The sequence below is a fragment of the Trematomus bernacchii genome, unplaced genomic scaffold (genome assembly GCF_902827165.1).
Source record: "Trematomus bernacchii unplaced genomic scaffold, fTreBer1.1, whole genome shotgun sequence".
NCBI classification, from domain to species: Eukaryota; Metazoa; Chordata; class Actinopteri; order Perciformes; family Nototheniidae; genus Trematomus; species Trematomus bernacchii.
Genome location: NW_022987725.1, coordinates 90,951 through 116,671, shown reverse-complemented (window position 1 = coordinate 116,671; position 25,721 = coordinate 90,951). Strand labels below are relative to the sequence as shown.

At 40.5% G+C, this 25,721-nt stretch overlaps 1 protein-coding gene across 1 annotated transcript in view; it reads left to right on the top strand.

The window, feature by feature from the left end:
* Positions 1-25,721, top strand: part of LOC117493926 (serine/threonine-protein kinase BRSK1-like) — a 50,117-nt gene that overhangs the window by 9,754 nt on the left and 14,642 nt on the right. The window contains 9 exon segments of the mRNA XM_034144528.1: positions 2,473-2,558; positions 4,396-4,536; positions 7,054-7,170; positions 8,093-8,126; positions 8,305-8,373; positions 10,605-10,751; positions 22,402-22,433; positions 22,962-23,126; positions 24,489-24,586. Of these exon segments, the coding sequence (XP_034000419.1) occupies positions 2,473-2,558; positions 4,396-4,536; positions 7,054-7,170; positions 8,093-8,126; positions 8,305-8,373; positions 10,605-10,751; positions 22,402-22,433; positions 22,962-23,126; positions 24,489-24,586 (889 nt within the window).

The window sequence follows — 25,721 nt, the reverse complement described above, 5'->3', positions numbered from 1 at the left end:
CTCTCACCTGGTTTATACAGTCTCACCTGGTTTATACAGTCTCACCTGGTTTAAACAGTCTCACCTGGTTTATACAGTCTCACCTGGTTTATACAGTCTCACCTGGTTTATACAGTCCTCTCTCAGCTGGTTTATACAGTCCTCTCTCACCTGGTTTAAACAGTCTCACCTGGTTTAAACTCCTCGCTTGTGTTGCTTTTGGAAAGTTGCCCGTTGCCTCCTGTACTGTTAGCTTTATCTGGGAATGCTGTTGACACTGTGAATGTGGCTCTACCTGCTCTAAGGCTACAGGTAATCACTAGCTATGTTTGTTTACTGTGTTGATATGAACAGGTAGTGTACAGTGTGTTCATAGAGGTTTTTCAAATGGAAATAGTGAAGTTACAGACCGTAAAACCAAAACAAAGAGCTAAAAGATGCTAAAACCCGGATGCTAAGCTAACGAGGGCTTCAGAGTTTGAGATATTTTTGGTTTGTCACTTTGAGAGACATATTGTATAACTGATGCTGTATATGAGAGAGTGCTTTATGACCAGTTGTGTATATGAGAGAAAAGAGAGAGGGACAATAGTAAATTTACAGACCGTGAAACCAAAACAATGAGCTAAAAGATGCTAAAACCTGTCGTTAAGCTAACAAGGGCTACAGCTAACATTCCTATACATCTTTTTGTCTTCCTTTCTGTTTTCCCTAATACTTTTTTACTTGCCCCGTCGACAACTTTACATGAACACTAAATACTCTGACATAACATGTAGTGCTTTGTACAAGAGAAAACTAAAACAAGGAGCTAAAAGATGCTAAACGTATGCTAACGTATGTCATGAGTGTTTCTTTTATATATATATACATATAGATAGTTAATTCGTCATTGTTAATGCAAGAATATTAAGTGTAGCTTTAAGTCCTGTTGTTAAGAAGTATTTTAATTATGCTAGGAGCTAATAGCTATGAGCTAGCTTTAGCTTCAACTATAGAAAATTGGCGACAGCACAGGTTTCTTTGTTCCTCAATTTCTGTCTCCTTCATACTTTTAAAAATACACTTGTCCTGTCTACAACTTAATCTATAGCTGACCACTAAAGAATCTGACGTATCATGTAGTGCTTTGTACGAGAGAAACCCAAAACAAAGAGCTAAAAGATGCTAAAAACCCAACGTTAAGCTAACAGGGGGCTACATAGCTCTTTACGTTTCTCACTATGAGTGACAGTCTTTACATTATACATAGTTTATTGTACACGTACGGATATTAAGTGCAGCTTTAAGTCCTGTTGTTAAGAAGTATTTTAAGTATGCTAGGAGCTAAAAGCTATGAGCTAGCTTCAACTATAGAAAATGTACGATGTCCTTTAGATTAGAATATCTTTGTTCCTCAATTTCTGTCTTCCATTTATCTTCATACTTTTAAAAATACACTAGTCCTTTCTACATCCTCATCTTTAAGTGAAGCCTAAAGAATCAGACGTAGCATTTAATGCTTAATACGAGTGAAAAAGTCAATAATACAATAAAATAACAGGCAGTAAAACCAAGACAACGAGCTGAAAGATGCCAAAAACCCAACGTTAGGCTAACGGGGCTACAGAGTTATTTTACTTTCTCACTATGAGTAATAATAATAATAATAATAATGCGTTCCATTTATAAAGCACTTCATATTTGAATTCAAATCCCGAAGTGCTACAAGCAGTGGGCATGAACAGTATAAATAGACATGACACAACACGGTAGAATTAATAAAAAGCAATACAAAGTAAATAAAAAGAAAAAGAAAAGGATGGTAAAAGGGGTCTAGGCAAAGGCTCTTTTGAAGAGATGGGTTTTGAGGTCTTTTTTAAAAGCCTCCACGGTCTGTGGTGCTCTCATGTGGTCGGGGAGAGCGTTCCACAGACCGGGGGCAGCCGAGCAGAAGGCCCGGTCTCCCATAGTACGGAGCTTAGTCCTGGGGGGTTTGAGCAGGTTGGAGTTGCTGGAGCGGGTGGTCCGCAAGGAGGTATGGGTGGTGAGGAGTTCCTTGAGGTAGGGAGGGGCAGTTCCATGGACACACTGGTGGGTTAGGACGGAGAGTCATTACATTATACATAGTTTAGTGTTATTGAATATTAAGTGCAGCTTCAAGTCTTGTTGTTAAGAAGTATTTTAAGTACGCTATAGGAGCTAATAGGTCTGAAGCTTCAAATACAGAAAACTGACGACAGCACAGGTTTCTTTGTTCCTCCGTTTCTGTCTCCTTCATACTTGTCCTGTCTACAACTCCATCTTTAAGTGAACACTAAAGAATCAGACGTAACATTTAATGCTTTTTCCCTCCGCGCCACATTTGACCTAACTTTGCTTTTACTTGCATCCTCTGACATTTCAACTTTAATCATTTCTAACCACGTTCCTCTTCCTCCTCCTCCTCTTCCTCTTCTTCCTCCTTCTCTTGAACCTTTCTCTCCACGTCTCTGCCTCCCTCTGTCTGTGCAGGTGGAGAGAGAAATAGCTATTCTTAAACTAATAGAGCACCCTCACGTTCTGAAGCTGCATGATGTCTATGAGAATAACAAATACCTGTGAGTATCTCTTCATCTTCCTGAGTCTGGGTAGAATCAACCTTGAATCTGAACGGGAAAATAGCTTCTGTTAGACGGATAAGTCCACATGGCATGCAATGGAAGAAGTGTCTGTGAGTCGTGTGCATGCATTTTGATACCAGGTTTTCTGTTCAAAAGATCCTTTCCTCACCTGTTTCCATAATATCATCCAGCATCTGAATATAAATGGGAGGGATGAACCCCTCTGTAATGGTCTCACATGCAGAGCACACAGTGAAATGTGTTCTCTGCTTTTAACCCATCCTAGTACCAGGAGTCTAGTACTAGGAGTCTAGAACCAGGAGTCTAGTACTAGGAGTCTAGAACCAGGAGTCTAGTACTAGGAGTCTAGAACCAGGAGTCTAGCACCAGGAGTCTAGAACCAGGAGTCTAGTACTAGGAGTCTAGAACCAGGAGTCTAGAACTAGGAGTCTAGAACCAGGAGTCTAGTACCAGGAGTCTAGCACCAGGAGTCTAGTACTAGGCGTCTAGAACCAGGAGTCTAGTACTAGGAGTCTAGAACCAGGAGTCTAGCACCAGGAGTCTAGTACTAGGAGTCTAGAACCAGGAGTCTAGCACCAGGAGTCTAGTACCAGGAGTCTAGAACCAGGAGTCTAGCACCAGGAGTCTAGCACCAGGAGTCTAGTACCAGGAGTCTAGTACCAGGAGTCTAGAACCAGGAGTCTAGCACCAGGAGTCTAGCACCAGGAGTCTTGCACCAGGAGTCTAGTACCAGGAGTCTAGCACCAGGAGTCTAGCACCAGGAGTCTAGCACCAGGAGTCTAGCACCAGGAGTCTAGCACCAGGAGTCTAGCACCAGGAGTCTAGCACCAGGAGTCTAGCACCAGGAGTCTAGTACCAGGAGTCTAGTACCAGGAGTCTAGAACCAGGAGTCTAGCACCAGGAGTCTAGCACCAGGAGTCTTGCACCAGGAGTCTAGTACCAGGAGTCTAGCACCAGGAGTCTAGCACCAGGAGTCTAGCACCAGGAGTCTAGCACCAGGAGTCTAGCACCAGGAGTCTAGCACCAGGAGTCTAGCACCAGGAGTCTAGCACTAGGAGCAGTGGGCAGCTATTGTACAGCGCCCGGGGAGCAATGGGAGTGAGGGGGGAAGGGGGGTGTCCGGTGCCTTGCTCAAGGGCACCACGGCAGGGCAGGAGGTGAACTGGGACCTCTCCAAGTAGCAGTCCACACTCCATATTTAGGTCTGGTCGGGGACTTGAACCGACGACCCTACGGCTCACAGTCCAAGCCCCTACTTTTTTTTTTTTTTTTTTTAATCTTTTATTATCAAAAATAGATATTTAACAGTTCATCACAATTCCATAAAGTACTTACTGCATATAACAAAGACACACATTTAATATGTCATATAGCTTCATAATTTGTATGAAACGCATGCAAAAAATGACATATACTGTCATTATTTCACTGAAAAGTAGTGTGTCTTATGTCACTTTTCAAAGTTGAAGCACAAAGCTCCCTCCTCATCCATCTCAATTAATTTGCTGCCATTTACGAAATCCTCACAAAATATGTCCTTTTTCACATGTCCAAGCCCTCACTTACTGAGCCACTGCCGGACACTACCTATGCAACATCTGTTGCTCTCCCAGAAGTTTCTTACATTTTTTTCAATTAACTGGGGGGTTTCTTTGGACGTTTTTTCTTGTTCGATGTGAGGGTCCAAGGACAGAGGGTGTCGTATTCATATTTTGTACAAACTGTAATGTCCACTGAGACCAACGTCTGTGATATTGGGCTATATAAATAAACACTGATTGATTGATTGATATATTCCCCTCTTGTCTCTCAGGTACCTGGTTCTGGAGCATGTGTCCGGCGGAGAGTTGTTTGATTACTTGGTGAAGAAGGGCAGGTTGACGCCTAAAGAAGCCCGAAAGTTCTTCAGACAAATCATCTCCGCCCTGGACTTCTGCCACAGTCACTCCATATGGTTTGTGAGATGCTATCGGCCAAAACGCCTGTCTTTGCTTTTGTTCCATTTCCACTTCTCTCTCTCAATTTAACCGTGTTGTGTCAAATCTGTCCCACTTCTTCTTCACAGCAAACATGTTAACGAAAACCAGTCGTTTGTTTGATGCTTTGCTTCAAAACAAACTCTATCCTAACCCTTTCAAAACCATAACATCGGGAACATGCCACAAAATCACTTTCTTCCTCCTTTTGCCCTCACATGGCTGCCTTTTTTGCAAACTAGCACCAGGGCCGTTTCTAGCTTTTTGGGGGCCCTAGTTTTTACAGTTTTGTAACTACAATGGGGGGATTCTGAACCCTTTAGGATGATCTGTGTAGATGCATCAATCTGTTAAGAGGAAAACCAAGCAATTGAAACTTCCAAAAAATTATATAAAAAAGGTAAACAACAAGGCTCCTCTACGTCAATAAATGCAAGAGATGCAGCATTTTTTCAACAATGTATAATTTACATTTTTCATCTTCCTCAGACGTCCCTCATTGGCTGACAGCCCAACGATGATTTGGACTTTATTGATCCCCAAACACAAGCCTCAGCTTTGCTATCGTTGCAGTTTAGTCGTGTTTATATCCTACATTTGATTCTTAAGCATATAATGCTTCACCGAACACAGGAGGGGGCTCGGCTGCCTACAAATAAAGACGGCTCATTTTAATTCTCCCCAAATATATTGAGGCTGAACCTGAACTTTCAGCTTGGGCGCCCCCTAGTGGCCGCGGGGGCCCATGCATCTGCATAGTCCGCCTATAGGAAGAAACGGCCCTGACTAGCACCACCAGTGTTACTTCTTCTTACCTTAAAGCAAACATGTTAAACCCATACCAGTCGTTTGTCTGATGTTTAGGCTCAAGACAAACTTTGCAAAACCATTACATTCGCCAGAAAATCACTTCTTCTTTCCTCCTTTTGCCACCACATGGCTGGCTTTTTTGCAAACTAGCACCACAAGTAGATAAAAAGGCATATGTGAAAACCATTTGCAGAGCTGTGTACCATATCATGCATGTTCACCTACATGTGAATGCACAAAATGGTGACCCAATGGTTAAAGATCTACCCCGTATGACGACTTGACATCTAAAGGTTTAACTCCATCATGCTGCATGTTGCATGACCACCAATGAACCCACTCAATTCTGCTTTAATGGTGCGGAAACTCATTTAGAAATAACAGTAAAACTAGAAAGTACAAACCAATGATGTCTTGTTTTATGATGAGAATTAGGCTGTTTCATGTGTGATCTGTAGAGGTACATAAATACGACGGTACAGTTTGAGTACAAGCTTTCCCAACACATACAAAAGGTTTAGTTTGATGGTCAAATATGTGGACGAGCATTGGGACTGCGGATGGAAATGAGCTCAAAGCTAAATCTGGCACAGTTACGCTTGATACATTTGAATGTTTTAAGTGTTCATTCCTGTGCATTGTCCCTGCCAAATAAACGATTACATGGAAATGAAGATAAGATAAGATGGAACTTTATTTATCCCCTTAAATAATTCAGGCGTTAATAGCAGCAACAGGGTCAGAGTTAAAAACAGGATTCAAACAAGGTACACATAAAGATTAAATAGAATACAAATTAAAATAATAAGAGAACTAAAATAAAGTGATAACGTCATAAAGTGACTGTTGAAACAAGATATCACAGTAAAAAGTTAAGCATTCGAATGAACATTTTAAATATATTTACATAAGTGTTCAGATGTGAGTGCATGCGTGCGTGCGTGCGTGCGTGCGTGCGTGCGTGCGTGCGTGCGTGCGTGCGTGCGTGCGTGCGTGCGTGCGTGCGAACGCCTGTACATAGCCCGTCATGACCGTATTGTGGACATTGTGTCTGATGCGGTACAAAACATCTTACCATCTAGCGCAGCAATGTACAAGCACACTAGAGTGTTACCAGAATGGTTTGGTTTGACCAATGATGTCTAACATCCCAAATACACCTGATGTGGTTTTTGTTGACACCAACCACAGGGAGGTGCTAATATTAGAAGTAGGCTGTGCCTTTGACCTGGACATGGACCAGGCTTTCCAGGACAAGTATATCAAATACCAACCACTGCTCCATGTGATAACCAGCTTTGGGTACAAGTGTAGATATAGCATACTCATATTCGGAAGTCTTGGCCATGTATATAAATGCACCATGATTGGTCTGAGAATTGCTGGAATGTCAAAGAGAAAAGCCAAACAAATTGCCAAATATTGCTCTGTTTCAGCTACTGTATTATTGGCAGCTTAGCCGTGTGGAGAAGGAGGTGCTATGTGTTCCCTTAAGGCTGCTGCTTAGCCGTGTGGAGAAGGAGATGCTATGTGTTCCCTTAAGGCTGCTGCTTAGCCGTGTGGAGAAGGAGATGCTATGTGTTCCCCTAAGTGTTCTGTGCTGCTTAGCCCCGATATATTTGATTCCCTGTCTTATGTAATATAATTTGTGGAACCAAATAAAGTATTCAAATGTGTGTGTTCAGTCACAGAGATCTGAAGCCAGAGAATCTTCTCCTGGACGAGAAGAACAACATCCGGATCGCAGACTTCGGCATGGCCTCGCTGCAGGTTGGAGACAGTTTACTGGAGACCAGCTGCGGGTCAGTACTGGGTTCAATTAGCTCTTATTTACATATGGGATTTTAATTAATTAATGTTTTATGTTTGTTTGACAGTGTGTGTGAGGACCCCAGGAAGAATAGCCAATGCTCATGCTAGTGCTAATGGGCATCCTAACAAAGAATAAGAATAAGATTAGCTCTTATTTACTTATGGGATTTCGTATTAATGCACATGGGTCATCTACCTGTTTATATCACAGTAGATTTCAAGATGCAATCACCATGTGCTCAGCAGCTACAGTGTAGATGTGTCTGAAGTCCTCCTCCAACAGAGCAACATGAATATATATAGGACAACAGATCAAATAGTGCAAGAGAATCAAGAAGTATCCTAATACGATGGTACCATGATGTCTCACACACATACTTGTTCATTTTCATGCATTCTCCTTACTACAACACTAGCAATTACCACTATTAATCTATATCAATTAATACACGACTGCACATATTGTAATATACACATATGTAATAGTTATAGTTTGTAAAATGACGTCACATTGTTGTTTACGTCAGGAGACATCTATATATTTATAAAAACAGCCCTGAGGTGGTTAATAGACATTATAGTGGGATGACTTTGTATATAAACAGTGAATGGCAACAGCCTGGTTTTAATGAGAGGATATAGTGTGCAGAACATGAGGAACAGCCGCTCAAAGCTCTATTGTTTCACACAATCAAGAGCTAAGTTTAATTAAACATTAAACATTTCTAAACCGTCTGCTCACCAGGAGGAAGGTGGATTGAACAGATACAATTAGGAAAGGATTGAAGCTCTCGCCTGGATTCACTTTCTTCAGTTTATCCCATGAACAAAGGAGCAGTGTTTGCTGTTATCTCTCTGCGTGTTGTTGCATATGGAGAAATAATCTAACAATAGACTCTTCTTTCTTTGCAGATCCCCACATTACGCCTGTCCAGAGGTCATAAGAGTAAGTTACATCCAAGTGTGTGTGTGTGTGTGTGTGTGTGTGTGTGTGTGTGTGTGTGTGTGTGTGTGTGTGTGTGTGTGTGTGTGTGTGTGTGTGTGTGTGTGTGTGTGTGTGTGTGTGTGTGTGTGTGTGTGTGTGTGTGTGTGTGTGCTAACCTGTCCTTGTGTTTGTGTTTCAGGGGGAGAAGTACGATGGTCGCAGAGCAGATGTTTGGAGTTGTGGCGTCATCCTCTTTGCTCTTCTTGTGGTAAGAGGATCTGTTTACTTTCAGTCAGCTAAAGGTGGCTAACGTTGGGCTATAAAGAACTACAGCACGGTCACATGACTTCACGTCACCACCGCTAAGCTAAAGGTGGCTAACGTTGGGCTATAAAGGAACTACAGCACGGTCACATGACTTCACGTCCCCACCGCTAAGCTAAAGGTGGCTAACGTTGGGGTATAAAGAAACTACAGCACGGTCACATGACTTCACGTCCCCACCGCTAAGCTAAAGGCGGCTAATGTTGGGCTATAAAGGAACTACAGCACGGTCACATGACTTCACGTCCCCTCCGCTAAGCTAAAGGCGGCTAATGTTGGGCTATAAAGGAACTACAGCACGGTCACATGACTTCACGTCACCACCGCTAAGCTAAAGGTGGCTAACGTTGGGCTATAAAGGAACTACAGCACGGTCACATGACTTCACGTCACCACCGCTAAGCTAAAGGTGGCTAACGTTGGGCTATAAAGGAACTACAGCACGGTCACATGACTTCACGTCCCCACCGCTAAGCTAAAGGTGGCTAACGTTGGGGTATAAAGAAACTACAGCACGGTCACATGACTTCACGTCCCCACCGCTAAGCTAAAGGCGGCTAATGTTGGGCTATAAAGGAACTACAGCACGGTCACATGACTTCACGTCCCCTCCGCTAAGCTAAAGGCGGCTAATGTTGGGCTATAAAGGAACTACAGCACGGTCACATGACTTCACGTCCCCACCGCTAAGCTAAAGGTGGCTAACGTTGGGCTATAAAGGAACTGCAGCACGGTCACATGACTTCACGTCCCCACCGCTAAGCTAAAGGTGGCTAACGTTGGGCTATAAAGGAACTACAGCACGGTCACATGACTTCACGTCCCCACCGCTAAGCTAAAGGTGGCTAACGTTGGGCTATAAAGGAACTACAGCACGGTCACATGACTTCACGTCCCCACCGCTAAGCTAAAGGCGGCTAATGTTGGGCTATAAAGAACTACAGCACGGTCACATGACTTCACGTCACCACAGCTAAGCTAAAGGTGGCTAATGTTGGGCTATAAAGAACTACAGCACGGTCACATGACTTCACGTTACCACCGCTAAGCTAAAGGTGGCTAATGTTGGGCTATAAAGGGACTACAGCACGGTCACATGACTTCACGTCACCACCGCTAAGCTAAAGGAGGCTAATGTTGGGCTATAAAGGAACTACATCACGGTCACATGACTTCACGTCCCCACCGCTAAGCTAAAGGAGGCTAATGTTGGGCTATAAAGGAACTACATCACGGTCACATGACTTCACGTCCCCACCGCTAAGCTAAAGGCGGCTAATGTTGGGCTATAAAGGAACTACAGCACGGTCACATGACTTTACGTCACCACCGCTAAGCTAAAGGTGGCTAATGTTGGGCTATAAAGGAACTACAGCACGGTCACATGACTTCACGTCACCACCGCTAAGCTAAAGGTGGCTAATGTTGGGCTATAAAGGAACTACAGCACGGTCACATGACTTCACGTCACCACCGCTAAGCTAAAGGAGGCTAATGTTGTGCTATAAAGGAACTACAGCACGATCACATGACTTCACATCACCACCGCTAAGCTAAAGGTGGCTAATGTTCGGCTATAAAGGAACTACAGCACGGTCACATGACTTCACGTCACCACCGCTAAGCTAAAGGAGGCTAATGTTGGGCTATAAAGGAACTACAGCACGGTCACATGACTTCACATCACCACCGCTAAGCTAAAGGTGGCTAATGTTGGGCTATAAAGGAACTACAGCACGGTCACATGACTTCACCACCGCTAAGCTAAAGGTGGCTAATGTTGGGTGTGATGACGTTTAGTCGTCTCATTTAGACACTTGTTAGCGACCTCCGTTTTTAAATTCACCAGTAGGGTATTTACTGATGTATATTATGTCGTAGAACAAACGTTAAAATATCTTCAGTTTGTGTTATTCCCAGGTTTTAGCACTCATTCCTCCACTTCTCTACTCATTCCCTTAGCTAAACATGTTAAATATTTTTGCTTTAGCTAAATTCACCTGCTGCTTTTGGTCAGAAAACCAATATTTCACATCATTTCATGAGCTATTCCTTAAGCTTTGCTAAGTTTAGGACACTTTTGAGCTACAAAACCACAGTTGTTAAATAGTGTAAATGGATAAATGATTGCCAAAACATCCCATAATGTCTTCTCTTGTCTCCATCTTCTCTCAGGGTGCCTTGCCCTTCGACCACGATAACCTGCGGCAGCTTTTAGAGAAAGTGAAGAGTGGCGTTTTCCACATGCCTCACTTTATACCTCCTGAATGCCAAGCTCTGCTCAAAGGAATGATAGAAGTCCATCCTGACAAGAGACTCACGGTGAGATTATATCTTATTAACTTCTTAAAACCCTTGTTAATGTCAATGTACTTTAACAGATATACTAGGGATATATAGTGTATGTTTACCTAGAGAAAATTGGAAATGTAATGAATGCAAATCTCTCTGGATACCCACTTTTTCAACATCATGGAACAAAATTATGAAAAACTACTTTTTGCACCCGGTACTGAAGTTGATTTTCAACATACTTTACATTTGGACACAGTAGTGCACTCAAAACAGCAAATCCGAGTACAAAAAAATCACAATACCTGGTTTATTTTCAGGGGGAGATATGCTAAAGTTAGCCTATGCACCCATGCTAATGTAGGGTTGTTTATTTTAGCAGTAGCATTAACTCCTTAGTGAGGAGAACCACTATTGTGTTACGTGAATTAAATATGTATATGTATACTTTAATACTGTGGGGGAAACTTCTGAAGCAATTGGAAACAGGACTCAGAGAGACACAAGGAGAGCTGGAGCTTTGATGGCAAACACTGACGGTTTATTTGGAGTTACGGCCGGAGAATTGACAAGACAGGTGGTGTGTCCCGAGTTGACACAGCGGTAGCCAAACCAATTCTGAAGAACTCTCCTGTCAACCCAGTCTCACGGCATTTCGTGTTATAGTCACGAAATTAATTTAATCTATTGATTCGTGTTCACCAACACGATTTTCGCATTTTTTTCGTGTCACACAGAACGATTTTAAATGCAATGTATTTCTATTGGTAGTATGTTTCGTGCCTGCAACACGTCTTTTTGTCCGGTCGGGTCTTGGAAGACCAGAAGCTGAGTGGTTCATAAAAACATGTTCTTACTCAATATCTTACCCTAAGCCTAACCCTATCCCTTTTATTTTAAATTGTATAATGTCTGAGTTTTTTTGCCGTCAGTGAGGAAAAGAAATGGCTCAGAGCCTCAGAATACTGACATCTGTATTTTATGTCATTTTTTTTTCCTTTTAATTTGTTATTATTTGGTGCAGGCACGAAACATACTACCAATATAAATGCATTGCTTCTAAAATCGTTCTGTGTCAGAATACTTAAATCTGTATTTTTCTAAATGTCTTTTTCCTTCTAATTTGTTATTATTTACATTGCTTTTAAAATCGTTCTGTGTGACACCAAAAAAATGGCGAAATCGTGTTGGTGAACACAAATCAATAGATTAATTTCGTGACTATAACACGAAATGCCGTGAGACTGTGTTGCTCCTGTAGTTCCAGGTTTGAACTAGTTCAGAGTGTAATAATCAACATTCTTCATCAGCGAGACTAAACAACTATGGACCCTGAATCTAACTAGAGCTCTCGTCCATAGAAAAGAATGTGCGCCAGGGAACCTACGTCCCTGAACAGTAAACTACCTCATGGCGGCTTGTGCTCGGTCATAAACAACAACAATGCGCCCAAGCTGCCCCTCCTTAAGAGAGATAGCAGCAGAGCCCCAGGCCGTAGACCTATGCCGTGGGAAAGGAGACAGTGAGAGGAGAAAATGATGAACTGTGTCGAAGGTTGAATACCTAAGCAAATTATTCCCTAACAAATACCACGTTTTTAGCATACATAAAATCCCTATAATCAATAAGAAGGAACTACATACTCAATTGTACATTATAGTTAGTGAATAGTGTGTGAGTTTGCAATTTCAAACAGATCCAGTTTTCTTAACCAAGGAACTAACCTTAGCTAAATTAGCCACCTAGCTGCACGTGATGAAATCTGCCCGACGACAACATTTTTGGCTGCTTTATAGAAATGTAGAGCATTTTGACGGCCTCTGTTTGAAATAAAAGGAACCAGTGTTTAATGTACAAGTATTATAAATGTATCTGCCTCACTCCAAAACAACTGTATTTATATATCACATTTAAATAAGTGCTGTACATCAATACATATATGAAAAGCAGTGTTACGTCCCCAGCTCATTTGGATAAAAGGGAAGCAACACAAGACCAGGTGTTCTTGGTAAGAGGTTGGTTCTAATAATAAACTCAAATAAAAATGATATACACAAAGGTAGGCTCTTTAAACAAGAAGCTATTTATGTATAATATAAGCAAACAGAAAAGGAGGCCACAGATCAGCACAGTCACAAGTTTCAGAACAATAAGGGCACGAAGGCGAAAATAGTGAGACGTCTAGCACAAATCCAACGCCGTCACAAGTCTCAGAACATAGACATAAACAATGGAGGTGAGAGTAGCGTGGCATCCTGGCACAAATCCAGCGCCCCGAATGACAGCAGCGTCGCAGCTTAAGTAGCGTCATCCCGCATCATCCCGCGTCATCCCGCGTCATCCCGCGTCATCCCAAGTAATCCCGTGTCATCCCGCGTCATCCCGCGTCATCCCGCGTCATCCCGCGTCATCCCGCGTCATCCCGAGTCATCCCGCGTCATCCCGCGTCATCCCGCGTCATCCCGAGTCATCCCGCGTCATCCCGAGTCATCCCGCGTCATCCCGCGTCATCCCGCGTCATCCCGCGTCATCCCGAGTCATCACGCGTCATCCAGCGTCATCCCGAGTCATCCAGACCTCTTCTGGTGGGAGGAGCTTAATAACGTCACGCCGACGAGGTAACAATAGTACCTGAAGGCAGTCGTATACACACACATATACACACACAGGATGCTCACAGGCCGGTTAATGCAGGAGGCAAGGCGACAGCCGTCACAAGCAGCATAAATACATTTAGACAAAACCGATAGGACAAAAAGAAACAAATGTAAAAACACGAGACAATAAAACCATACTTATAAACACAGACTGGAAACTCTCATACACGATGTAAAAACATTTTAAAACACAAGAAAATAGAAAACCCCAATGTAGAAAACACAGACTGATACGCGTTGTACGTGGTTACTGCATAATGATGTAGTTTAGCAAAAAGACCACAAGTCACTCTGCACCACTTTATGCTGCGTTCACACGCTCTAATCGCTCGAGTTTCACCGCGGCTGTGCCAGCTGTGTTTACTCGCATCATTCAAACAAGACGCGCTGGAGAGGGGGCTACAACTACAACAAAATGAACATATTTTACCATGATTAAATTGTAATACACGTTTCAAAATGATGCCGAAGTAACAACATACTGATACCGGTTAGTAACAACCATGAATTAATGCTTTGACAAGTCGGCAGACAGACGGCAGGCAACACACCTTTAAAAATGCGTGTTTTCTGAATGGAGATTGGCTAAGCTAACGCAGTATATGCTCCGTCCACACTCACAACAACGGCCAACAGACATAAATAAACCAGCGACTGTATTCGCCATGACACAGACAGTCTGTGGTTTGTACTTGTTTAACTTGTGTCTAGTTTCTGAACAGATATGAGGAGCCAACACAGTCTCACGGCATTTCGTGTTATAGTCACGAAATTAATCTATTGATTCGTGTTCACCAACACGATTTCGCCATTTTTTTCGTGTCACACAGAACGATTTTAAAAGCAATGTAAATAATAATAAATTAGAAGGAAAAAGACATTTAAAAAAATACAGATTTAAGTATTCTGACACAGAACGATTTTAGAAGCAATGTATTTCTATTGGTAGTATGTTTCGTGCCTGCACCAAATAATAACAAATTAGAAGGAAAAAAAGATGACATAAAATACAGATGTCAGTATTCTGAGGCTCTGAGCCATTTCTTTTCCTCACTGATGGCAAAAAAACTCAGACATTATACAATTTAAAATAAAGGGATAGGGTTAGGCTTAGGGTAAGATATTGAGTAAGAACATGTTTTTATGAACCACACAGCTTCTGGTCTTCCAAGACCCGACCGGACAAAAAGACGTGTTGCAGGCACGAAACATACTACCAATAGAAATACATTGCTTTGAAAATCGTTCTGTGTGACACGAAAAAAATCGTGTTGGTGAACACGAATCAATAGATTACATTAATTTCGTGACTATAACACGAAATGCCGTGAGACTGTGTTGGAGGAGCTGTGAGCTCTGAGGGCTAACAGCTAACGGCTGATGTTTTGGTTTTCTGGTTGAACGTCGGTGACGGCAGGCTGAGATCCTCAACGCTGATTGGCTACCGCGAGATCGTGTCACGCAAATTTGACGCTCGAGTTGAAAAACTGTAACTCGAGCGGTTGTCGCGGCCCCCTTCAATCGCCTCAATCGCACCGCGGCATTCGCATCAACCGCTTCATGCGTTGCTTCATTGAGCTTCATTGAGTTTGAAGCATTCTGACGGCCTCTGTTTGAAATAAAGGAACCCGTTTTTAATGTGCAAGTATTTTAAATGTATTTGCCTCAGTTATCAGTACATATGGATGTAGTTTAGGAATAAGTCACGTTGCACCACCCTTAGTCTACACACACAGTAAAGCATGTTTCAGAGCATTTGGGATGGAGGAAGCAGAGAAAAGCCTCAGGCTGGATGTGACAGAAACTGAAGGGAGTGGAGCGAAAAAGAGCAGAAGAAAGGGTCTTAGTTATTATTCGTGTCCTCGAAGGCAAGTTAGCAGGTCATTTGGAGACAGGACTCTTATAAAATATGATGTAGAGAAGCAGAGAAGTATAAATATACATGCATGTGTGTACAATATGATTGAATGGAGGGTTTAAGTGGCTGTGAAGACAGATGGAGGCACTGAGAGGGGGGATTATGCAAGGACCTTTCATCCCATTCACATAAATACCAGCTTTCACTCCTGGAGGCTTGAAAAGAGGCAGCAGTTCAGACTCAATGAAAGGATGAAGGGATGGTAGAAGTACACACATCCTGTACTCGAGTAGAAGTACAGATACTCTGTTTAAAAATACTCTGCTAAAAGTAGAAGTACTGACTAAACTTCTTTACTCAAGTCAAAGTAAAGAGGGAAATGTACTTCAGTAAAAAGTACCCATAACTAGCAGCTGTTTTAAAGAGTACCTGACCTCCCTTTATATTAATAGAACAATAATGTCATTGTTAGCTAATGAATGTTTCCATGCTGAACAACGGCAACATGACAACGTTTTCATTGGTCCCTCTTCTTTAGAGAAGACCAGGAAATGATGGATACACGGATCGTGTTCAAATCAATAGGCACGCAATGACTCTAAATAATAATGATCACGCCACCAAACACACATTCAAACTAAAGGAACCAGCCTGTTTGGGAAATGTGAGAAGTAGAAAGTACAGGTATTTGGGTTCAACATGTAAGAAGTAGAAAGTACAGGTATTTGTGTTCAACATGTGAGAAGTAGAAAGTACAGGTATTTGTGTTCAACATGTAAGAAGTAGAAAGTACAGGTATTTGTGTTCAACATGTGAGAAGTAGAAAGTACAGGTATTTGTGTTCAAAATGTAAGAAGTAGAAAGTACAGGTATTTGTGTTCAACATGTAAGAAGTAGAAAGTACAGGTATTTGTGTTCAACATGTAAGAAGTAGAAAGTACAGGTATTTGGGTTCAACATGTAAGAAGTAGAAAGTACAGGTATTTGGGTTCAACATGTAAGAAGTAGAAAGTACAGGTATTTGTGTTCAACATGTAAGAAGTAGAAAGTACAGGTATTTGAGTTCAACATGTAAGAAGTAGAAAGTACAGGTATTTGGGTTCAACATGTAGAAGTAGAAAGTACAGGTATTTGTGTTCAACATGTAAGAAGTAGAAAGTACAGGTATTTGGGTTCAACATGTAAGAAGTAGAAAGTACAGGTATTTGTGTTTCAACATGTAAGAAGTAGAAAGTACAGGTATTTGGGTTCAACATGTAAGAAGTAGAAAGTACAGGTATTTGTGTTTAACATGTAAGAAGTAGAAAGTACAGGTATTTGAGTTCAACATGTAAGAAGTAGAAAGTACAGGTATTTGTGTTCAACATGTAAGAAGTAGAAAGTACAGGTATTTGAGTTCAACATGTAAGAAGTAGAAAGTACAGGTATTTGTGTTCAAAATGTAAGAAGTAGAAAGTACAGGTATTTGTGTTCAACATGTAAGAAGTAGAAAGTACAGGTATTTGTGTTCAACATGTGAGAAGTAGAAAGTACAGGTATTTGTGTTCAACATGTAAGAAGTAGAAAGTACAGGTATTTGGGTTCAACATGTAAGAAGTAGAAAGTACAGGTATTTGTGTTCAACATGTAAGAAGTAGAAAGTACAGGTATTTGTGTTCAACATGTAAGAAGTAGAAAGTACAGGTATTTGGGTTCAACATGTAAGAAGTAGAAAGTACAGGTATTTGGGTTCAACATGTAAGAAGTAGAAAGTACAGGTATTTGTGTTCAACATGTAAGAGTAAGTACAGGTATTTGTGTTCAACATGTGAGAAGTAGAAAGTACAGGTATTTGTGTTCAACATGTGAGAAGTAGAAAGTACAGGTATTTGTGTTCAACATGTAAGAAGTAGAAAGTACAGGTATTTGTGTTCAACATGTGAGAAGTAGAAAGTTCAGGTATTTGGGTTCAACATGTAAGAAGTAGAAAGTACAGGTATTTGTGTTCAACATGTAAGAAGTAGAAAGTACAGGTATTTGTGTTCAACATGTAAGAAGTAGAAAGTACAGGTATTTGGGTTCAAAGTGTGAGAAGTAGAAAGTACAGGTATTTGGGTTCAACATGTGAGAAGTAGAAAGTACAGGTGTTTGAGTTCAACATGTAAGAAGTAGAAAGTACAAATATTTGTGTTCAACATGTAAGAAGTAGAAAGTACAGGTATTTGTGTTCAAAATGTAAGAAGTAGAAAGTACAGGTATTTGTGTTCAACATGTAAGAAGTAGAAAGTACAGGTATTTGGGTTCAAAATGTAAGAAGTAGAAAGTAAAAAGTCGTAGTGGAGTAAAGTGGAGTACAGTACTGATACCGGAAACATGCACTTAAGTACAGAAACGAAGTATTTGTACTCCACTACTTCCCAGCTCTGCTGAATGAATGGCTCTTCCTGTGATGAGAGGAGAATCTGCCGACAGACAGAAAGCGGCCAGTTAGTCGTGAAGCGAACACAGATTTAATCAAAGCTTCGTCTGATGAGCTGCTGATTAATGGAGCTGAAACCAGGTCACACTGTCTCCGTCTCTACACTCCATCACACACACATGTATATACAAGTATCTGCAGCTAGAGAGCACTAGTTTATGCACGATTCAATCCTTAAATTAAATACAGAGTTAAATCCCAGGTCAGATGTACAGAGGGTCTTGAACAAGTTATTTGATCAGTGGTGTAAAGTAACTAAGTACATTTACTAAAGTACTGTACTTAATTACAATTTAGAGGTACTTGTACTTTAATTTAGTATTTCCATGTTATGCTACTTTTACTTTTAGTAATTTAACTATATTTTGATGAGAATACTTTTCTACTTTTACTGTAACAGAGTATTCCTACACTCTGGTACTTCTACTTTACTCAAGTACAAGATCTGAGTACTTCTACTTTTACTCAAGAACAAGATCTGTGTACTTCTACTTTTACTCAAGTACAAGATCGGTGTACTTCTACTTTTACTCAAGAACAAGATCTGTGTACTTCTACTTTTACTCAAGAACAAGATCTGTGTACTTCTACTTAAGTACAAGACCTGAGTACTTCTACTTTTACTTAAGTACAAGACCTGAGTACTTTTACTTTTACTCAAGTACAAGATCTGTGTACTTCTACTTTTACTCAAGTACAATATCTGAGTACTTCTACTTTTACTCAAGAACAAGATCTGAGTACTTCTACTTTTACTCAAGTACAAGATCTGTGTACTTCTACTTTTACTCAAGTACAATATCTGAGTACTTCTACTTTTACTCAAGAACAAGATCTGAGTACTTCTACCTTTACTTAAGTACAAGACCTGAGTACTTCTACTTTTACTCAAGTACAAGATCTGAGTACTTCTACTTTTACTCAAGTACAAGATCTGAGTACTTCTACCTTTACTTAAGTACAAGACCTGAGTACTTCTACCTTTACTTAAGTACAAGACCTGAGTACTTTCACTTTTACTCAAGAACAAGATCTGTGTACTTCTACTTTTACTCAAGAACAAGATCTGAGTACTTCTACTTTTACTCAAGTACAATATCTGTGTACTTCTACTTCTACTCAAGTACAAGATCTGATTACTTTTACTTTTACTCAAGTACAAGATCTGTGTACTTCTACTTTTACTCAAGTACAATATCTGTGTACTTCTACTTTTACTCAAGAACAAGATCTGTGTACTTCTACTTAAGTACAAGACCTGAGTACTTCTACTTTTACTTAAGTACAAGACCTGAGTACTTTTACTTTTACTCAAGTACAAGATCTGTGTACTTCTACTTTTACTCAAGTACAATATCTGAGTACTTCTACTTTTACTCAAGAACAAGATCTGAGTACTTCTACTTTTACTCAAGTACAAGATCTGAGTACTTCTACCTTTACTTAAGTACAAGACCTGAGTACTTTCACTTTTACTCAAGAACAAGATCTGTGTACTTCTACTTTTACTCAAGAACAAGATCTGAGTACTTCTACTTTTACTCAAGTACAAGATCTGAGTACTTCTACCTTTACTTAAGTACAAGACCTGAGTACTTTCACTTTTACTCAAGAACAAGATCTGTGTACTTCTACTTTTACTCAAGAACAAGATCTGAGTACTTCTACTTTTACTCAAGTACAATATCTGTGTACTTCTACTTCTACTCAAGTACAAGATCTGATTACTTTTACTTTTACTCAAGTACAAGATCTGTGTACTTCTACTTCTACTCAAGTACAAGATCTGATTACTTTTACTTTTACTCAAGTACAAGATCTGTGTACTTCTACTTTTACTCAAGTACAATATCTGAGTACTTCTACTTAAGTCCAAGATCTGTGTACTTTTACTTTTACTCAAGTACAAGATCTGAGTACTTTTACTTTCACTCAAGTACAAGATCTGTGTACTTCTACTTCTACTCAAGTACAAGATCTGTGTACTTCTACTTCTACTCAAGTACAAGATCTGTGTACTTCTACTTCTACTCAAGTACAAGATCTGAGTACTTCTACTTTTACTCAAGTACAAGATCTGAGTACTTCTACTTTCACTCAAGTACAAGATCTGTGTACTTCTACTTCTACTCAAGTACAAGATCTGTGTACTTCTACTTCTACTCAAGTACAAGATCTGAGTACTTCTACTTGTACTCAGAGTACTTCTTCAAACTCAGTGATGTGATGTTTAATATCTGTTCCTGCAAAAGGAGCTGTTTTGATGAAAGATAAATGACTTGATCTGATAATAAACTCGTATCGTAGAAAAGGAACCGTCCCTATGTTGGAATCTTCTCTTCTGCATCTGCTTCACATCAGGAAACGGATGTGTTCGTGCAGTGAAAGTGTGTTCGGCTGCTCTCTGGTTTCCTCTCAGATCAAAGTGTTCACAACCTGCAGCTGCATTACTGATCCTCCAGAGACACAGCTGATCAACGGCTGATACTGTGAGCACTCCTGAAGCAGAGAGGAGATGAGCTTCAATGTTCATTCACAAAGGATAAAATGACTGAGAATAGTTTCTATTTAATACTGTGTACCAGAGGTGGGACAGGGTTCCCGCGGGGTCTTAACAAGTCTTAAAAAGTCTTAAATATGATCAAATAAATAAGAAAGGTCTTAAATTTGATTTAGAAGGTCTTAAAAATGATGGGATTTGAAAGGTACTTCTGTGTTGCGATCACGTCTAAATGTGTTTTGGGGGAAATGTCCGGGCTGCAAAGTAATACATTTACTTTGTAAGTAATTATGGTACGTATTACTTCTTTCATAGCAATTTTCCTTCATACTTTCTTGCCGTGAAATAGGACTTAAATTCTATTCAAAGTGGTCTTAAAAAGGTCTTAAAAAGTCTTACATTTGAGTTGGTGAAACCTGCAGGAACCCTGGTGGGAGTAAGTCATACATGTGCAAGTCATGAGCAAGTCTCAAGTCACTGTGGTGAGAGTCAAGTCAAGTCAAGTCATACGAAATTCTGATGAATAACCCCAGTTTCCGCATTTAAATCAGTTGAAAGACTAATGAATAGTTGAGTTTTCAACATTAAAGGGGACCTATCATGCAAAATGCACTTTTTGATGTCTTTTCTACATCACTATTGGCGCATTTCCACTACACGGCCTCGCTCGGCCTCGCTCGGTATGGCTAGGCCTCGTTAGGACTGGCTCACTTTATGCTGCGTTTCCATTACAGTTTAGGAACTGGGGTAGTATCTATAGTAACGCAGTGTAGGCGGAGCCGTGACGTCATCTTCAATGAGAACCCCAGAAAAACAACACAGCCGTTAGCTGTTAGCACTCAGAGCTCACAGCTCCTCATATCTGTTCAGAAACTAGACAAAAGTTAAACAAGTACAAACCACAGACTGCCTGTGTCATGGCGAATACAGTCGCTGCTTTATTTATGTCTGTAGGCCGTTGTTGTGAGTGTGGACGGTCGGAGCATATACTGCGTTAGCTTAGCCAAGCTCCATTTAGAAAACACGCATTTTAAAAGGTTTTTCCCCTGCCGTCTGTCTGCAGACTTGACAAAGCATTAATTCATGGTTTTTACTAACCGGTATCAGTATGTTGTTACTTCATCATTTTGAAACGTGTATTACAATTAAATCACGGTCAAATATGTCCATCTTGTTGTAGTTGTAGCCCCCTTGCCAGCGATCCTCTCTCTAGTTTAGCATACTCAGCCCAACTCAGCCTCGTTGTCTCTGGCCCTAGACCCACGATTTTATGAGGCCAGAAAAACTGTGAATTAGGACCCGCCGGCCGGTACTAGGCCAAGTGGAAACGCAACCAAAGACGGGCCGCTGACGTCACAGCCCTCTTAAACCGTGCTCCGCGCTGTAGTGGAAACGCGCCATATGTGTCCCTGGTGTGTCAGGGAACTCACGCAGCGTCAGAAAATAAACCCCTCTCTCTTTTCCTCCGTACCCAAATCTCTAAAAACGGGGGAACAACGGAGCTGATCCAGATTTGCGTCTGATATGACGTAATATCTGAAATGTGGACCCACGGCACTATCAGAAACGTTGCTATCAGAAACAATGCCCGACTGTTTTGGACGTAATATGGTCGGTGTTTACATTAGCATCGCTAACACTCAGAGCTAACCTGTACTGGAGAGCATGTGTGTGAAGAAGCAGGAAATAAAAAGGAACTCACCTTGTGGTATAACCGGCAAGAGAGAAAGCCTTTGAGCTCCATACTGTTTCAGAGATAATCCTTGATAATCCATGATATGGCGTTTCATCACGGCAGTATTTAGTTTAGACGGTAGCTGCCAGGTCCACCATGAGCTCAGACCCCTCCTTTTTAAAGCTTTATACCCAAAATCAGCACTTTAGAAACAGGAAGTGAAACAGAGGGATATGAGGCATGGCTAGAATGCGTGACCTGTTTGGTATTTTGAGCAAAACACTTCATAGACATGTTTTTTATATATTTGTATATATCTGAGACCTATGCTATTGCCTAGAAATAGCATGATAGCTGACCTTTAACAACAATGGAGAGTGGCTCCCCTTCACTGATACTAGTGTTCAGGACAAAGTGTTCAGAGATGCTTCCTCTTTCTAGAAGCAGCATTTTAGTCCAAAATGAGGTGAAAACATGGGATCAGATGTTTTTATCCGTGCTGTAATATTGTCTTTTATTTGTGTTTCTACAGCTAGAAGCAATACAGAAACACTCCTGGTACCAGTAAGTATCACATACATTTCTCCTCTCCATCTTCCCTGTTCCCTCTTCCACCCAAACCTTTATCGGTATTTTAGATTGTACTTTTCCATACGTACTACAAAGAGTAACTCCAAGCTAACGGCTAATGCCAAACATAAGTAATCTTTGGTGGTTTGTAGTATTTTTATTTGTGTAAACCTGTGTAATGTTGTCAATTCTTACTGCAAACTCTAATAGGTTAGAGGGCTGCACAGTTAATTGACATGTTATAGAAACCACATTATGGACTAGTGCAATATTTGTACAATATTTGTTAAAGGTCAAATAGATGAGTATATGTAAAGGAAGGATTCTACAGACCTAATAATGGTACGGATCCTCTTAAGAAACAAACACACCATGATCAATTCATTATATCTTTTAATGATAGTGGAACAAATGTTTAATTCCTTCTGATATCCCAGTCATAACATTTGCAATTGGTTATTTTCCCCCTATTTCTAACGTGTGTAACTTCACACACTGATTGTTTCTTCTTCTTCCCACCAGGGGGGGTCGTAACGAGCCGTGTCCGGAGCAGCCGCCCCCCCGCAGGGTGTGTGTGAAGAGGATCGCCTCGTTATCAGACCTGGACCCTGATGTTCTGGAGAGCATGTTCTCCTTAGGGTGCTTCAGAGACCGGGTGAAGCTCACTCAGGACCTTACAAGTGAGGAGTGAGTACAAACACCATCACACACGAATATAAGACACCATTAAACTCAGAGTGAGTACAAACACCATCACACATGAATATAAGACACCATTAAACTCAGAGGAGTACAAACACCATCACACATGAATATAAGACACCATTAAACTCAGAGTGAGTACAAACACCATCACACACGAATATAAGACACCATTAAACTCAGAGTGAGTACAAACACCATCACACATGAATATAAGACACCATTAAACTCAGAGGAGTACAAACACCATCACACACGAATATAACACACCATTAGACTCAGAGGAGTACAAACACCATCACACACGAATATAACACACCATTAAACTCAGAGTGAGTACAAACACCATCACACACGAATATAAGACACCATTAAACTCAGAGTGAGTACAAACACCATCACACATGAATATAAGACACCATTAAACTCAGAGGAGTACAAACACCATCACACACGAATATAACACACCATTAGACTCAGAGGAGTACAAACACCATCACACACGAATATAACACACCATTAAACTCAGAGGAGTACAAACACCATCACACACCTCCACTGATTGAGAGACAGCGAGAAAAACATAAATTGAACTCAGAGTTGGGAAGTAACTAAGTAGATTTACTCAAGTACTGTACTACTGTATTTCCATGTAATAGGCTGCGAAAAAGGGAATTTTGAGAAAAATGACAGAATTCTGGGAAAAAGGTATTGATTCTTAAAAAGAGAAATTCTTTAAAAAAGTGACATTGTGAGAAAAAAAGTGAAATTCAGAGGAAAAAAGTGAAATTCTGAGAAAATAAAATAAAATTTTAAGAAAAATTAAAATTGAAAAAAAAATAAAATTTTGAGAAAAATTTAAATTTTGAGAAAAATTTAAATTTTGAGAAAAATGACAGAATTTTGAGAAAAATGACAGAATTTTGAGGAAAATGACAGAATTCTAGGGTGTAAAGTGAAATTGTGAAAAAAAAGTCACATTGTGAGAAATTTGTTTTGAAATTCTGCGAAAAAGTGAATTCTGAGAAACAAGTCAAGCTGAGAAAAAAGCCAAATTTTGGTCGAGGTAGCTCTTGTGATGCTAACTTCAGGGTAGCCCAAAATAAATATGAGATCTCTATAAAGTAAAGACTGTCTCCTCTCTTTCTGACCTTGGTTTCTGTCTCTCTGTTTTCTGTCTCTCTGGTTTCTGTCTCTCTGGTTTCTGTCTCTCTGGTTTCTATCTCTCTGGTTTCTGTCTCTCTGGTTTCTGTCTCTCTGTTTTCTGTCTCTCTGGTTTCTGTCTCTCTGGTTTCTGTCTCTCTGGTTTCTGACTCTCTGGTTTCTGTCTCTCTTCCTGTTCTTCAGGGAGAACCAGGAGAAGATGATCTACTACCTCCTGTTCGACAGGAAGGAAAGATATCCCAGCTGTGAGGACGAGGATCTGCCCGCCAGAAACGACCTCGGTAACAACATTCAATTTTATTATACTGAGTCCTATTTACAAAAATGTGAAATTCTGAGAAACAAGTGACATTATGTGAGAAAAAAGTGAAATTATGAAATAAAAAGTCAAAATTCTAAGAAAAAAGTGAAATTCTGAGAAAAAAGTGGAAAAAGTGAAATTCGGTGGAAAAAGTGAAATTCTGAAAATAATACAAAATTTAGCGAAACATTTTAAATCGTGAGAACATTTCAAAATTCTGAGAAAAAAAGTCACAATTCTGATAAAAGTGAAATGTTGAGGAAAAAATGAATTTCGAGAAAAAGGTGAAATTGTGAAAAAATGTCCTGAAAAAAAGTGAAACATTAAATAATATTATGCTTCGTTCAATTTACATTGGGATTGGGAGGTCGGAGGCAATAATGTAATATAATATAATACATTATTTTATATATATTATATATGTATATATGTTTATTTGTATAGTCTTGAAGTGACCAAAAAAGTGCAACCAAAATCCTAATGTTGCCCGCGATGAAATAGAGTTTTCAAACAGCTCTTATTATGACTGAAACTTATACTGAAACCTGCTCTATGACCTTCTGATGATGTGAAATGTTGTCATTCTATTTAATAATCCATTCCTTGCACAATTAATGTATACTTTGTCAGGGAATGATTTGCCCTGCATGTCCTCCTTCGCCCTCTGACGCAGATGCCCCAACCTTGAGCAGCCGTTATCTCCCTGAAGGAGGGGCTGCCCTAAGTTGTTGTTGTTACCAGTTTGTGACCGGGCAGCTCTCGGTCAGAGATAGTTATTGTTGTGGGACACCTGGAACACATCCTTCTCGGGGTGTAGATGACCCCGAGCCATAAGCGACAACAGTGTCCTCAGCTGTTTAGTCTATCTATTGAAGAATGTTGATCATTACACTCTGAACTAGTTAAAAACCTGGAGCTACAGGAGGGCTCTTCAGAATTGATTGTGGCTTCTCATCCGTGTGGCCCGTGACATGTCTTGTGAATTCTCCGGCCGAAGCTCCAAATAAACCGTCAGTGTTTGCCATCAAAGCTCCAGCTCTCCTCGTGTCTCTCTGGGTCTCCATTGCTTCAGAAGTTTCCCCCACATACATAATAATAATAAATACATAATTTAT